At 43.2% G+C, this 15,748-nt stretch overlaps 1 protein-coding gene across 1 annotated transcript; it reads left to right on the top strand.

Annotated features, from left to right (window-relative positions):
- The first annotated feature begins 6,080 nt into the window (after positions 1-6,080).
- Positions 6,081-7,648, top strand: LOC117701454 (NKAP-like protein). Its single transcript, XM_034493137.2, has one exon. The coding sequence runs from the start codon at positions 6,143-6,145 to the stop codon at positions 7,379-7,381; it is 1,239 nt and encodes a 412-aa protein (XP_034349028.1). The 5' UTR covers positions 6,081-6,142; the 3' UTR covers positions 7,382-7,648.
- Positions 7,649-15,748: the final 8,100 nt, after the last annotated feature.

The following is a 15,748-nucleotide window of genomic DNA, read 5'->3' as shown; positions in this document are numbered from 1 at the left end:
AGACCCTGAAGGGACAGGAGATGCTTCCCCCTCCTGGGCACCGAGCCCCTGTCACTCGCTGAAGGCCCCATAGATTTGTGGTCATCAGTCACTTAAGGGCAACACCCCAAGCCCCTCCACATGCAGATGAGGAAAAGGATGTGACTTGTGGTCACATAGACTCAAGACAAAGATCGCCATTCTAATGAGGTGCCTAGAGTCCTGGAGGGCTTAGCCAATAAGCTTTCCTTCCCAGGCATTCCTCCCTGCAAAAGGTATTTAATCTCAGGCCCACCCTGAGAACTGGGGTATGGTTTTACCCATCCACTTTCCACCATGGCAATAAATGATTTGGAACCACAAACTGTCTCTCATCGGGATATGCTGTGGGGAGCCATGAAGATGGCCTTTGCCTACTGAACTATTGTCTAATCTCCTGTAAAAGGCCTCTCTGCACTCCTAGCCACAACTGACACCAAACCCAAGTCTGCTGCCATCACACCAAGGACAGTCACCATGGGACCAGCTGGAGTTTCTCCCTTTTTCCCCCTGGCTCTGGGGTAGATCCAGCCTGCAGGCCCAGATTCCATTCGCAACTCTTCTGCAACTTCCAGTGGTGCCTGGGTGTCCAAGAGTCTGGGAAATCTATGGCCCCAGCCTCTTTGCAGGCCAAGGGACCCTCCCCCCCTCAAGCCAGCTCCAGCTAACCCATGTCTCAGACTGCATTTTTCCACCCCTGAGTGGTGTCCCGGGATTTTCCTACAGCCCAGCTCACACCAGTTCTGGAGATCAAACTCAAGTCCTCATCTTTCACAGCAAGCATGTTGCTGAGTGAGCTGTGCTGACACTACACTACACACACACACACACACACACACACACACACACACACAGACTCACACCTATACCTTAATCAAACAAATTAATTACCACACCAGTAATATCATTTAAGAACTGACCCCAACTGTGGATACCGTGAGATGTGTGGAAATTAATTCTAAGTAGGATTAATTAATCAAATAAGTAAATACACTAAAGATATTAAAACATTTTACTCTATTAGCAGCAGTGGTAAATATTGAAAATATTCAAAATGCATCCTGTAGTACTAGATTGAGGGTTGAGATATCAGTGTAAACCAAGGTCTCAGTATCTATAGTTCCCTACAGAAATAGGCATCCAGACATGCTGCTTAGGATAACAATGAAAGTAGGAAAGCAAGTGGAGCAGGTGCCTCCATCAGATTCCTTGTATGCTAGTTTGGGAAGGCACATTCTTGATTAATGATCGATGTGGGAAAGCCTGTACCACTACAGCTAGTATCATCCTAAGGTGGTGGCCCTGGGTTGTACAAAAATGCAAGCCAAGTGAGCCATGAGGAACAAGCCAGTCAGCAGTGTCCCTCCATGGTCTCTGCTTTAGTTTCTGATTCTGGGTCCAAGTGTCTATTTTTTAAGATTTTTTTTTTTTTACCACAGCCAAGGAAGTAAACTAAGATACCAGATACATACAACATACAACACGGATAGACAGACACACACATACATATGCACACAGCACACTGAAATAGGAGTCTTCCAAAGACAAGACTTTCAGAAGCCAACATATCCAGGAATGATTAGGATCCATATTTCTCAGTCCTTCCTTATTCTTTACTCTCTTGCTCTTCCTAAACCAAGGAAACCAAGAAAAAAGGCATCCTTGAGGCTTGAGTCTGTGAGTCTGTTCATCAAAGATCCTCTTCTGAATGTGCTGTCTCTGGAGCTAGGGTAGAGCCTGCTCAGTGAGCATGTACTCTTCCTCCTGGAGACCTGACTTAGATTACCAGTACCCACATCAGGCAGCCATAACCACCTATAAATCCAGCTTTAAGGAATCCAATGCCCCTGACTTCCACAGGCATCTGCATGGAAGTATTTACACATAACTACACAAACACACACACAAAGACACGTAATTAATTTAAAACAAAATATTTCTAAAGAAGATTCTGTGTTCTTACCCACCCCTTAGAGGAAATCATCTATTACAATGAGAATTTATTGGTTGCGTGTAATTTTAAAAATCACACTACCGCCTTTCCCGGAAGCTCAGTCCAGGCTCTGACATCTCTCGGTTCTCTTTGCAAAGTTCAGCTTAGCCCAGGACGGATCACAATTATCCCCCCACACAGGAAAGCCAGGAGCTGCTGTCTCAGCTCCATAGATTCCCTCTTGCCTTCTCTTTTGTAGCTCCTGGCTAGCTTCGCCAAGCCACCAACTACCACCCTGGCTTCTCTCTTTCTCTACCTACTTTTGCTCTACAGATGAAAACACTTAGACAGCTTTATTTTTTAAAGCTTGCCAGATAATACAGTTGTTGGACACAGAATCTCTTGTCCTAACCTTATCAGCTAGCTTATATCAGCTAGTGGTGGAGGCCTCTGGTTCTAGCTTCCACAGCACATGGTTATATCATGCTTCTCCTTTCAAAGCCTGGCCAAAAAAAAGCTCCTTCTCTTTTCTCAGTCTCTCTTTCTTCCTAGGACGCAGAAGTCCAATCTGTACCCTTGCCCAGCAATTTGCTCCATCTTTTTTTTTTTTTTTTTTGAAGTTAGCTCTTTACTTTTTTCTTTTATTTTTTATTGAATATTTTACTTACATTTCAGATTTTTTTCAGACAAAAGACATTATTAGAACAGTATGCCCTGTCCCATTCCTGTTGAGATTTCATTTTATTGTTTAGAAGTCCTAGTATCAGAGGTGGCACGCTTATAATCCAAACACTTGAAAGGTAGAGGTAGAGGTAGGAGGGTAAGGAGTTCAAGGTCAGCCTTGGCTACCTAGTGAATCTGAAGTCAATCTGGGTTACCTGAGACTCTGTCTCAACAACAACAACAACACAGCAAAACTAGACGGCTGAAGAAATGGCTCAGCAGTTAAGAGTACTTGCTGATCTTCTGAAAAACCTGGGTTGGCTCCCAGCACCCATATCAGTTATTACAACTCCCTGTAACTGCTGTTATTGGGTCTCCAACACCCTCTTCTGTATATACAAATGGTATATACTCACACAGATACATATAAATAAATAACCCCCTTTTAAAGACACGGGCACAGTGTCAGCAAAATATTATTTCTAACGTTTTACTTACCTTATTTTAGAGTTTTTCAGATGAGCCCTGCCTGCTACATTGTAGAGCCTGCTTCCATTTTCAGATTGCGGAACTATTATCTTACATGAAAGTTTGCTGTTTTATTTATTTATTTATTTATTTATTTATTTATTTATTGGTTTTTCGAGACAGGGTTTCTCTGTGTAGCCCTGGCTGTCCTGGAACTCACTCTGTAGACCAGGCTGGCCTTGAACTCAAGTTTGCTGTTTTAAATTATGGATGTAAAGTGCCTTCAGAAGGTAATTGCAAGTGACTGACTGTGGCAGAAATTTCCCTGTCCAATCTATTTGCAGTGGGAGGCCTGTGATTGAACAGGGAAAAGAGAAGCAGAGCTAGGAGTGGGAAGAGAGAGAAACGCAGGGAAGGAGAGGAGAGGGGAAGATTGAAGCTGATGTTAATGAGTGTGGCTTTAACCAACCTTTGACACAGATGATATGAAAAGGTTAAGATATTTGGGTTAATTTGTCTAATCTGTGTTGGCATCTTACCATTATCAATTGGCCTTGAAATTATTGTGTGGGCATCTTGAGATTTGAGAAATTGCTGATATACAAATCTGATTGGTTAACTACAAGCATTTAGAGTTTTGATCTGTCCGGTTATTAGCTATTGTGATATCTAACCTCAAGGATGGCGGTTATTGCATGGGGCTAGCCTAGTGCCGTGTAGGTGACGGGGTTGGCGGCATAGGGACGAGGCCAAGAGCTATGGAGGCCAAGAGTGGTGGAGGCAGCAGCCATGCCAACATCTCAGGAGCCACGGCCAGTGCCACAGAGACCGCCTACATGTGAAGAGCTTAGTGTGGGAACAGGCCGCCAGAGCTGGGAACAAGCAGTCGTCTTTTCTAATACCTCCCACTACAACTGATTTCTGAAGAAATGTCCTGAAAGAGAAACCTTGTAAACTAATGCGTCTATGTTAGCAGAAGTCTGTGACCCTAAGTAAAATAAGGCTCTGGAATTCACTTAGCTCAGAAATTTAAACTCAAACTTTGGTTCTAGAAGTGATTTGGGTTTTGCTTCCAATAGGGAGAAACAGGATTGTTTGCTAAGTCGCCAGCAACTGAGCCTTTGGGTACGAATACTCTACCTGTCGCGGCCCATACTGCCCAGCTTGGCGGCCACTGTGTTGCAGACCGTTCTGCCCCACGCTTTGGGGCCAAAATGTCGCGGACTGCTCTGTTGCTCTGGTCTGGTGTGTCGTTTATTGTCTCCTTATTGTACCCCTTATTGTCTCTCCTTATTGTCGCACTTCATGTCTCTCTTTCATTGTCTCTCTCATTGTGGGGAAGTCCGGGGTATTTATACACTTTGCCACGTGCCTTGCAGGTGTGGATATGACGTAAGCCTTACAGGTGTGGATAGCGTGGATAGCACGTGCGCCTTGCAGCTGTGGGCACTAAACAGCAAATCAAGATATGTGGGATAAACAAAATGTTTATCAGACTGTGCTTCAGCTGTTGTAGGCTGTTGAAAACGAAGTCTCATGTCAGGATATATGGCTCGAGATGGCTGCAAAGATGATAGCTGCTTTCTAGCCGCTTTCTGCCAAAAGTCGGCTCCCGACATCTACCAATACTAACCAGTATCCCCAACACTCTTCTACTTTTTGATGCAGAATGTCATAAGGTTGCTTGAGTTTTCTTAGTTATGGGATTGTAGATCTGCCACAGCACCAAATAGCTGACAAGTCCCATTGAGGCAGGTAGTCAGAGGAGTACAGGTAATAGGAATCCTTCACTAAGCAGAAAAGATGGAGGCAGGAATGAAAAAGAGTGGTGAGCCACATGGTGGTAAACCCAAGAATCTAAGAAAAGAGCTAACAAAACTCTAAGAGAAGAGATGGGTGTGTTCCAGAGTTCGGGGCCACTGAGGAAGACTGAAAGACCCAACCCAAATTTAGATTAAAATCAACGAATTTATTCTTAACTAATAGCAAGATGGACACAGTCTTATGAACAAATCCAGGAACATAACGGTAAGCATAAAGGTGGACATTACAGTTATTTCCCCTCTATGAAATCCACAGCTGTGTGGGAAAATTGCTTTGCTCCCTTAACTATCTCTTATTCCCTTACACAAGGATAGAGAAAACTGCTCATCCGCTTTCCCACAGAGATAAGAGGGTTTACAAAAGCAAATTATCTCATATCAGAGGCCCCATTCTTTCATTCTTATCTCATAGCAGTAACATCATTCTGTGGAGGATGCAGGCTGCTAGGAACTCATGGAAATTTTAGGGCAAAGATCAACAGCTATTTAAAGCGGCGCCTGGTCCAGAGTTAAGTTTTCTTAGCCATCACAGCTCTGCTTATGAAAACCTTTAATCTTGGCACTTGAGTGGTGAAGACAAAAGGATTAGGAATTCGGAATCATCTTTTGCTTGCTTAGCAAGTTCCAAGCCAGCTGGGACTGCATATGCTCCATTTAAAAATAAGCAGATAGCCTTGAGGTGGTGGCCAACGCTTTAATCCCAGTACTCCCGAGGCAGAGGCCTCTGGATCTCTGAGCTCCGCCGGGCCAGCCCAGGTCTACAGAGAGAAGGAGTTCCAGGACAGACTTGCCAGGGCTACACAGAGAAACCCTGTCTCAACAATACATACATACATACATACATACATACATACATACATACATGCATGCGCGCGCGCGCGCGCGCGCGCACACACACACACACACACACACAACCAGCAGAGGGACTCATTATAATGATAATTCCTTTTGTTTCCCCTGGGGTTCAATGAAAGGAATGTAAGTCGTGAAAAATGAAGTGAGTATCCATATTATCCATAATCCAGAGGCTGAAGAGGGCTCTTACGCAGCTCCGGGCCGCTTCGGTCACAGGCTCAGAGCCTGGGTACGAAATAGGGCTGCACGGGGCCACGCCGGAATTGACGGAACAGCAGCGGGGGCCAGTTCCTAGTGCGCCTGCGCGGTGTGGGGGTAGGGGTAGGCGGGAGCTGCGTGTTCTCTGTTGTGATTTCTGGACTAACCGTCGTTGATTCATTGAATGCGGCCCATGTCGCCTGTGCCACGATCTCGCCCTAATGAGGACACTCTGAGTTCTCAGAAAAAACGACGACGTGCCTCGGAGAGTCCACCGTCGGCGTTGCAGACTAGCCGATCCCCTCGGGGAGGCGGTTTCGGCTCCCAGGTCAGCGGGCCTGCGGGCCTCCAGGCTCCGCGGGGTGCCGAGGGCGTCCGGCCACTGCATCCCATCAGCCGCCCCAGGTCTGGAGAACGACCGCTACCGCTGGGGATCCGTACGCTTGCCTCCTCGTCCTCTCCCATCTGTGGTGGGTACCGTTACCACCACAACTATGCGGGAGACCGTTCGTGGGCTGAGGACCAGGAGAAGGAAAAGGAGGAGAGCTATAGGCAAAGGAGGCTGAAGGAAAGAGAGAGGATTGGAGAGCTGGGAGCGCCAGAGGTATGGGGACTGTCACCCAAGATTCCGGAGCCAGATTCTGATGAACATACACCAGCTGAAGAGGAGGTGAAGAATCAGAAGAGCAGCAGTTCAGATTTCACCAATGAAGAAAAAAGGACAAAGACCAGTCATTCAACAAAGAAAAAAAGAAAGAAAAAGCCTTCTAAAAGGAAGCATAGAAAATATTATGATGAGAGCAATTCAGACTCTGACATTCATTCTAGCTCTGATAGTGATAAAAAGAAAGTTAAAACCAAGAAGAAAGAGAAGAAAAAGAAACATCGGGCAAAACAACTCAAGAAGAAGAGGACTAAAAAAGAATACAATGACATAAGCTGCAAAGCTTCAGAAAAGGAATTGCCAGAAGATGCATGGATGGAACAGTCGATGAGTGCAGATAGCATGGATTTAATAGGCCCGGAAGCACCTGTAATACATACCTCTCAAGATGAGAAACCTTTGAATTATGGCCACGCTCTGCTTCCAGGTGAAGGTGCAGCAATGGCTGAATATGTAAAAGCTGGAAAGCGTATCCCGCGAAGAGGCGAAATTGGGTTGACAAGTGAAGAGATTGCCTCTTTTGAATGCTCAGGTTATGTCATGAGTGGTAGCAGACATCGCCGAATGGAGGCTGTAAGACTGCGTAAGGAGAACCAGATTTACAGTGCTGATGAGAAACGAGCTCTTGCATCCTTTAACCAAGAAGAGAGGCGGAAGAGAGAGAATAAGATCCTAGCCAGCTTTCGAGAAATGGTATACAGAAAGACAAAAGGAAAGATGACAAGTGACCACCTGTTTCTTTCACTGCAGGACGTTTAACAACAAAAGCTTTATATGACCAAAGTAACAGTAAATGGTTTGACCATTTATCAGTGCTATTGTGCCTACTGTGTTAGTAGAAAGCACTTCTTGAGATGTCATTAGAAATTTTTACAAACACTGCAGAAGAATAACTAAAAAAGTGACTGTCACTTCAGTTACTGATTTACCTCCCTTTAAAAAAAAAAAAGTGTCTTCTGTATCCTTCCGTGGTTTTTGTGCATATGCAAGTTTGTATTTTGCAAAATAAAAGTCAGTGCTACTAAACTGAAGAGTGCTTAGTCCCCATCTGCTACGGTGGAAAACCCCCCCCCCCCAACTACCCTCCAGGGGGATTTTACTTTTTGGAGTCTTTTGTCCCAGAAGGACAAAAAGGACATAAGAAGTTGAAACTATTTGGATTCAGTGAGCAGTGTTTGTTTGGACTGTAGTTAACAAGCTTGGTTAAAGAGATTGAATTTTATAACTGAAAAGTCTGGGAAACTGTTTCTAGCAAGTTAATATAACTTGGACCTTTTCCCCATCATTCTTTTCTGCAGCTCATTTTCTCTAAAGTAGTGCCCCTTGAACAAAAGAGCTGCCAAATCTCTTGAAAAAATTGTTTCTTTTTGAAGGGATTGGGCATTTGTCACTTTGACCCAATGCTGTTTCTTCATAAGATGAAAGTAGCACCAGGTGCTGTACATTGTAAAATTGAGATAGTATTGCTCTGTATCTGACCCTGTGCCACACTGTCCTCTGTTCCTACTTATCGCCAATGGGGCAGTCATGGGTTTGACCTAAATGGGATGCATATATGCAAATACCAATCATATAAATCCAATGCTAACAGTATCGTGGTAATCTGTTATATGTACCATTCTTGAAATTACTGATATAACTTTTATAACCACTTTCTTGAAGAGGTTAGTTCATTTTGATCATCAGAGCCTAGTTTAGTCTGAAAATAGATATATGTGTACTGTGTTTATCTGCAATCATTATGAAGTTGAGGTATCCCCTCCCAGAAGCAGTACTTGAAAATAGTTTCTTCACCACCTATATTTACTGAAAGCTACTGAAAGTTTTACCCACCAGTAACTTAATACAATCATACTGAAGTTGGTTTACAGTAGTTTACTTAGGGTGTCATTCATTTCCAGATTTTTATGCATTTCTTCATGGTTCTTTACTGAGTCCTATTGAAGTATTAAATGTCACTTTATCAATGAAGAATTTTTAAAACAAGATTGTCTGAGAATCACTGGATTTTCTGAAAGTTCTTCATTAACCATAGTGACCTCCCCTGACAGAGGAGAGAATAGCTCTCTGGCAGCCTTCCATTTTCTGAAGCACCAAGCCCATCTTTTCCAATCTTGTCTCAACTTCAAGCAGACTATAATAAACATCTCCCAAAGATCACTCTGAAAAATTACTTATTCTCACCATTTCAATGCCATTTTCTGTTTTCCATTTGTTTCACCACAGTGAGAAAAGTGGTTCCTAGTTACAGTTTCTCAAAAGCACCCGCCCTCAGCTGCCAGCACCCAGTGGGCACACCATGCTCCTCACCACAGTGGCTTATTTGTAGGCTCAGGGCACTGCAGGTAGAGGCAGTATGGAGGTTACATAAGCATGTGTGTTCTCTGAAAATATCTTGGGCAGAGAAGATAGACAACCAACAAACACTTGCTGCAGTTTTGAATTTTAAAATGTGTGTGTTCATGACACGTTTGTAAAGAAAACCTTGACTTTATTGGATGAATCCTGTTTGAAATGGACATAGGGTTTATCCATAAATCAAGAGAGAAAAGCAGAAGATCCAGGGTGCTTAAGTCTTCTGAAGGGTAGATTAGAGCCACCTAGAAATAAAAACACGTGTGGAGATACAGGGGATGAGATGGTTGCAGAGCATGGAAATCTCATTTCCAAGGAAGACCTCAGAGTGAGGTGCACGGAAGAGCTGAGATGAAAGGACACCTTCATTGTTGTAACTTGCTTTAGGTCTCCCCAAGGGTGGTTGAAGGAGACTGGTGGAAGCTGAGCTTGTACATCTGCATATTCCAATTTTTAGAAACTATACCTCACTATATAGAATGGTAGACACTTTTTTTTTTCAGTTAACAGTACATCTTGGAAATGTTTCTGTCTGTATAGTGTAAACCTAATTTTGACATGTTATTATAGTTTCCATTGTATTTAAGTATTACTGGATATAATGACTTAATGTCATTAGAAATGAACTCAAGCCAAAGAGATGTGTTGACTCGTGACATGGGGATAAAGAGCAGCCCTGATGGAGAGACAGCGGGTTAGTGGCCCAGGCAAGGGCAAGGGCAAGGGCAAGGACTGTGAAGGCTTTCGGAAGCAAGTTGTGGTCACTCCCTTTCATCAGCTGTGAGTACCAGCCTTGAAATAGATTTTCTCTGTATAAATATTTATTGGATAAAGAGGAAAGCAGTGTTTCGCATGTTGTAAATAAGTGGATAAATCTGTAATTGCCCTTAGCCACTGACACCATAGAACTTATGATCTACTGTGGTCAAACTTGAAAAAGGTTAAATAATTACAAGTTGCAGCACACTATGGGGGAAAAGGCTATAAAGTCTAAGAAATCGGCTTTTCTGGGACAACTAGTGACAAGCTAAAGGTCACACGTAAGGTCCATGCTTTGGTTTGAGTAGGTACTGCTGTGGTCTTTTCTATCATGATTCATCGGGTCACAGACCAACAACATTCTAATTTCCCAACATGCTTTATATCTTTGTTTTACTGGTTGAAAGTGGTTTTTTTTCCCTTTTTCAAGAGGAAGGCATCTTTTCCGTTATTTCCGATTTTGCAGTTATTTAATATGAAGTGTTCTCTCTGGTGTTTGGCTGTTTTATATGGAGGATGCTGTTATAAAAACTCTTCAAGTAACAAAAAGCTAACTTCTTATCAACTGTTTTGCAGACATTTCTCTTCTTTTTACTTGGTTTTCTGATCTTTGTCTTTCTCACTTGAGAAAAGGGGCCATCTGAGCAATCCGGCTTCTCAGTGTGCACAGTGGTTCTTGTGCAGCCTGCTCACCTGCCATCAAAGAGTGACCTGATGGGTACATCTGCCTTTAAAAAGATGTGTAATTTGATTGTATATCCCATTTCCCTCAGGAGGCTATGATATAAAGAGACAGCAGCTTTTTCTTTGAAGTGATTTTTCATGGAATAATGGAACTGTGGGTTGTAGAATAAAAGTAGGACAAATTCTAACATTTGAAGAAATCATTAGAGTCGCCTCCCACCTACACACACATTAACTTATAATTGTACATTTTAACACACACACACTCCCCCACACCCCGACACCCCTTTTTGAGGCAGGGTTTTGTTATATAGCCCAGGCTTACCTTGAATCTTGAACTTACTCTGTAGCCCAGGCTACCCTCCAACTCAGAGGTCACCTGGGGTTATAGGCATGGATCACATGCTTGACTTTAGAATCAGGTTATTAGCAAACTCCACTGATTCCGGAAGTTTATCAATTCTCCAGTATTAAACAGAGTTTAGTTGGTATGGAAAAAGTTAATTAGTGCCACAGCTGCTGATTAACTTATAATTGTACATTTTTAAGCATAATTTTCTCATCAACCATTATGTATAAGTTCACAAAATTACAGTACTTCATAAAATATGAAAATCTCACATAAAGAGGTCCTAAAATAAGTATTTTTGTGATAGCTCTGTGTGTGTGTGTGTGTGTGTGTGTGTGTGTGTGTGTTTGTGTATGTTGTTTGGTTGGGTTTGGGCATTTTTCAAGGCAGGGGTTTCTCTTTCTCTGTATATCCCTGGCTGTCCTGGAACTCAATCTATAGACCAGGCTGATCCTGAACTCAGAGATCCATCTCTCTCTGCCTCCTGAGTGCTGGCACTAAAGGCATGTGCTGCCACCACCTGACTCTCTCTCTCTCTCTCTCTCTCTCCTCTCTCTCTCCTCTTCTCTCTCTCTTCTCTCTCTCTCTCTCTCTTCTCTCTCTCTCTCTCTCCTCTCTCTCTCTCTCTCTCTCTCTCTCTTCTCTCTCTCTCCTTTCTACATCTCTAGCACTGTGTTGTAGAAATGGCTCTGTGATTAAGGATACCATCTGTTCTTTCAGAGGACCTGGAGTCAGTTCCCAACACCCACATGGATGCTCACAGTTGTCGATACCCCCAGTTAAGGAGATCCAGTGCCATCTTCTGTCCTCTGCAGACACCAGACACAAACATAGTGCACACATACATGCAAGAAAACACACAAGATATATTTTTTAAGTATATGTAACACAAAGATATTTCTGATCCTTAACTATTAACAGCTTGGTAAGAATTGAACCTGGTAATACACACGTGCAATACTAGCATTCAGAAAGCAAAGTGTCACAAAGTTCTCCAAAAAATAGATTTGGCAAAATTCCTTTTTTATTTTTTTTTACATTCATTTATTTTCTACGTGCATATAAGTTTTTGTTTTATTTTGTTTGTATTTTGTTTTTCCATCCAAAAGTGGATTTCAGGTATTAAGTTCAGGTATGTCGGGCTAGGCAACAAGTGCCTTTGCCTCCTGAGCCATCTTGCTGGCCCAGATTTGGCAAAATTCTTGTCTTTGGCCTGTGGTGGGCAGACATTATAAGAAAGCCTGCTTTTCCAAATTTATCCCTGCTGCTTTCCTTCCACAAACCAGTTCCAAAGGCTCTGCACCCCTCCTTCAGGAACAGGCACAGCAATCTACACCTCATTTTCTGTCCTAGTTAGATTTGCATGACTGTGACACAATGCTTGTGACAACTTAAAGTAGGGAAGCTGCATTCAGGCTCACTTTCAGAGACTTTAGGCTGTGACAGGCAGGGCATCATGGCGGGGACAGGTGTCATTGTTAGTATTCGGTCTAAACTCCACCTCCACAGTTACCTGGCAACTGCCAGGTAGGCCTGACCCACTATAAAAGGGGCTGCTTGCCCCCTCCTCACTCTCTTAATCTCTTACTCTCTTACCCTCTCTCTCTCTCTTACTCTCTTGCCTCTCTGTCCCCTCCCCCCTTCCTCTCTCTTCGCGTGGTCATGGCCGGCCTCTACTTCTCTCTCTCTCTCTCTCTCTCTCTCTCTTCTCTCTCTCTCTCTCTCTCTCTCTGCCTCTACTACCCTCCTGGCTCCCCTCCCCATGCCCTCAATAAACTCTATTATATATTATACCGGTGTGTGACTGATCCCTCACGGGAAGAGATGCCTCTACATGGGCCCACTGAGACATCCCCTTCCCCATACCTCTCCACACACCCACAGAAACATACTCTATTTGTCTCTTTATCTTTTTATAAACACTTCAGTCATTATGTTCACTTCATAGCAGTCAGGAAAGAAAAACGAGCTGAGGTCCTCATATTCCCTCAAGAGCGTGCAAGCCCTTGGTGACCTGGGTTTCTTCCATTAGGCTCTTCATGAAAGTTTTAACACAACCCAACAACAATGCAGGCTGGATATAAGGCTTCAAAATGTTAGTCTTTGAAGAACAAAATACAAACCCCTGCGTAGTCTAACAATCTCAGCTAGATTTTTATGGGGGTGTTTCATACTTTACCATTAACGGGAAGCTTGGGTTGACAATTCATTTTTTATATACAGGAAGTGTCCCCCAGTTCTTATTTTATTACTTCCTCTTTCGGTCAGAAATGCATACTGGTTTACTAAAATCGTTTTTCAAAATTCAGAGAAACGGGGGCCAGGGAAACCAGTTCAGTTGAGCGAATTGCTGCCTGAGCATGAGGACCTAAATGCAACCCTAACAGTGGCATAAAGCCAGCCATGGTGGTGAACTTGTGAATCCCAACACTAAGGAGGCACATCCCTGAGGCTGCCCGGCTTAATTGGCAAGCCTTGGGACTTTAGAAACAATTACAGAATGTGTTTCTAAGAACAAAGTGAATGGCTCCTGAAGAACAACATCTGAGGCTGACCTCTTCTCTCAGTATGTACACACACCACACAGAGGGAGGGGAAGGGGGGGGGAGAAACACAGAGAGAGAAACACAGAGAGAGAACAGAACAGAAAACATTACTATAGTGTGGTGGTGTGATTGGCAGTGTGGGGTAGTACCTGGGAGATTTTTAGCTGTTTGAGAATTATTTCTGTGGTTCTGAGTTCTACTTCCTCCCTCAGGGTGTTCAGACCATGTTGGACTGCAGAGATGGAAAAAGAAAAAAAAAAAAAAAAAAAAAAAAAAAAGGTGGGGTCTGCAGGAGCCTGAACCAGCTGAGAGCGCTGGCGGGCAGAGGCCTTCTCAAGGATTTTAGTGTTAAAGATTATATTCAATGAAACAGCTCTCTTTTATGATATTCAATGATTCAGTGAAACAGCTTGTGCACATACATCTTATTTGGTGTGAATCAAGGGCTATATTCATTAACCTTGGATAGTGATAAGAGGTTCTTAGAGTGAGGCTTAAAAGTTCTGGGAATACCTCATTTGCACAGAGAGGCATTCCAAGAATCCCAGGTCTTTGCTGAGCAGGTTCTTATCAGAAAGGAAGAAGTTGAACCTGTAATTTTGCCAAGGACTATACGGCATTCCTCAGGTAGAAGATTGGGGGTTGGGCTCCCCAGATCAGGCAGAGAAGAGGAAGCCTGCCCCACTTCAAGAAAACGGAGTCCTCCATTCCTCACCAAGCTCAGGAAAGCAGTCTGGACATGGTAGACTACAACCTTAGTATCAAGGTGCAACATCTCCACACTGACTCCAAGTTGAATCTTCACAGAGTAGAGAGATAAAAGACTCTAGCAGTTGGCCTCTGACCTCCATATGCATGTTGTGGTTCACATGTGCACACACACATAAACAAACACTTGTATAAAACACACATTAAATAAAGTGGAAAGACACAGGGCCATCTGACTTGGATGATCCCACAAGAGAGACTGATCTCTGAGCTCCATTTTTGCTGTTTTACCTAACTGGGGAGGCACTCAGGCCCTGCCTATCCTCTTCTCAAGGCTGGTACTGGGTAAGGCCAGAGGAGGAAACTGGGTACCAGCACTGTTTCTCCAGCCATCAGACACTAAGACAACTGAAATTCAATTCGAATTGGGCAGCAACATCTGGAAAGATATTGGAGATGCATTCTCAATGGCTTTTGAATGGGGGTCCCAAATCTAGGACTACACATATTTCTGACAGTACAATAAAAATCCAATGAAGCCCATGCAAATTCCTAAAACAATTTTATGAGTTGTATCAGAAATTGCCAATATGGATCCTGAAGCCCTGGAAACTGTCATGATGGTGAGAATGATCTGTTTCACAAAGCATCTCTGACATTAGGAAGAAATTCCAAAGTAGGGAAGAGTGTGGGCATGAGCCCTCTTTGTTGGTAGACAGTGTGTAACAACCAGGAGCTCAGTAAGAGTCAGACCTCCATTGTCTTCCAAGAAGAAAGGACTTTGGGAATCTAAGGAAACAGCAGTAAGGCTTTAGAAGTTCTTCATTGCAGGGCCAGAGAGATGGCTTAGTGGTTAAGAGCACTGGCTGTTCCTCCCAAGTTGGATTCATAGCACCTACATGGTGGCTCACAACTGCCTGTATCTCAGGGAATCTGATACCTTCTCCTGACCTCCCTGAGCACCTAGCAGCAACTGATACACAGACAGGCATGCAGATAAAATACCTACACACATACAATAAATAATCATTTTTAAAAACTTAAAGATCTTCAGCAAGCCTATTGTAAAGTCAATCATGAAGAGGTGGGTGGATGTGAAACAAGGCCAGAAAAGAAGAAAACTAAAATCCCTAGTTGCCCAGGAAGCTAGTTGACTCACAAATTCCTCTATAATACAAATTCCCAGATACCACAAAGTACTGCTAATTAATTTTTTCCCAGAAGACCAGCAGCATCTGCAGGTTCCTCAAGAACAGTGGTTCTCAACCTTCCTAGTGCTGTGACCCTTTAATCCAGTTCCTCACTTGTGGTGACCCCCAACCATAAAGTTATTTTCATTGCTACTTCATAACTGTAATTTTGCTAATGGTGTGAACCATAATGTAAATATTTTTGGACACAGAAGTTTGTCAAAGGGGTCATGACCCACAGGTTGAGAATCAGTCCTTTACACCACTCCTGGTGATTCACTTTGAAAGAAGGCTCTGTTAGGTATGGCCTGATGAGATCCCAACTGAAATAAATCCTGAAGTCTAGGAATCTGAGGAGCTAACTAAGATCCAATGGAGACAAAAAAAAAAAAATCTGACTGGTAATTCAAATTTTCTTTTTTTCTTTTTTTTTATTCAATATTTTATTTATTTACATTTCAGATGCCATTCCCCTTCCCCATTTCCCCACCCATTGATCCCCTATCCCATCCCTCCTTCTCCTTTTTGCCTTTAT

Source organism: Arvicanthis niloticus, unplaced genomic scaffold (assembly GCF_011762505.2).
Source record: "Arvicanthis niloticus isolate mArvNil1 unplaced genomic scaffold, mArvNil1.pat.X pat_scaffold_1097_arrow_ctg1, whole genome shotgun sequence".
Classification (NCBI taxonomy): domain Eukaryota; kingdom Metazoa; phylum Chordata; class Mammalia; order Rodentia; family Muridae; genus Arvicanthis; species Arvicanthis niloticus.
This window is presented reverse-complemented; position numbering and strand designations above follow the sequence as displayed.

What these genes read in the sequence shown, in the direction of transcription:
- LOC117701454 (XM_034493137.2), top strand. Translation starts at nt 6,143, where the DNA reads ATGCGGCCCATGTCGCCTGTGCCACGATCTCGCCCTAATGAGGACACT.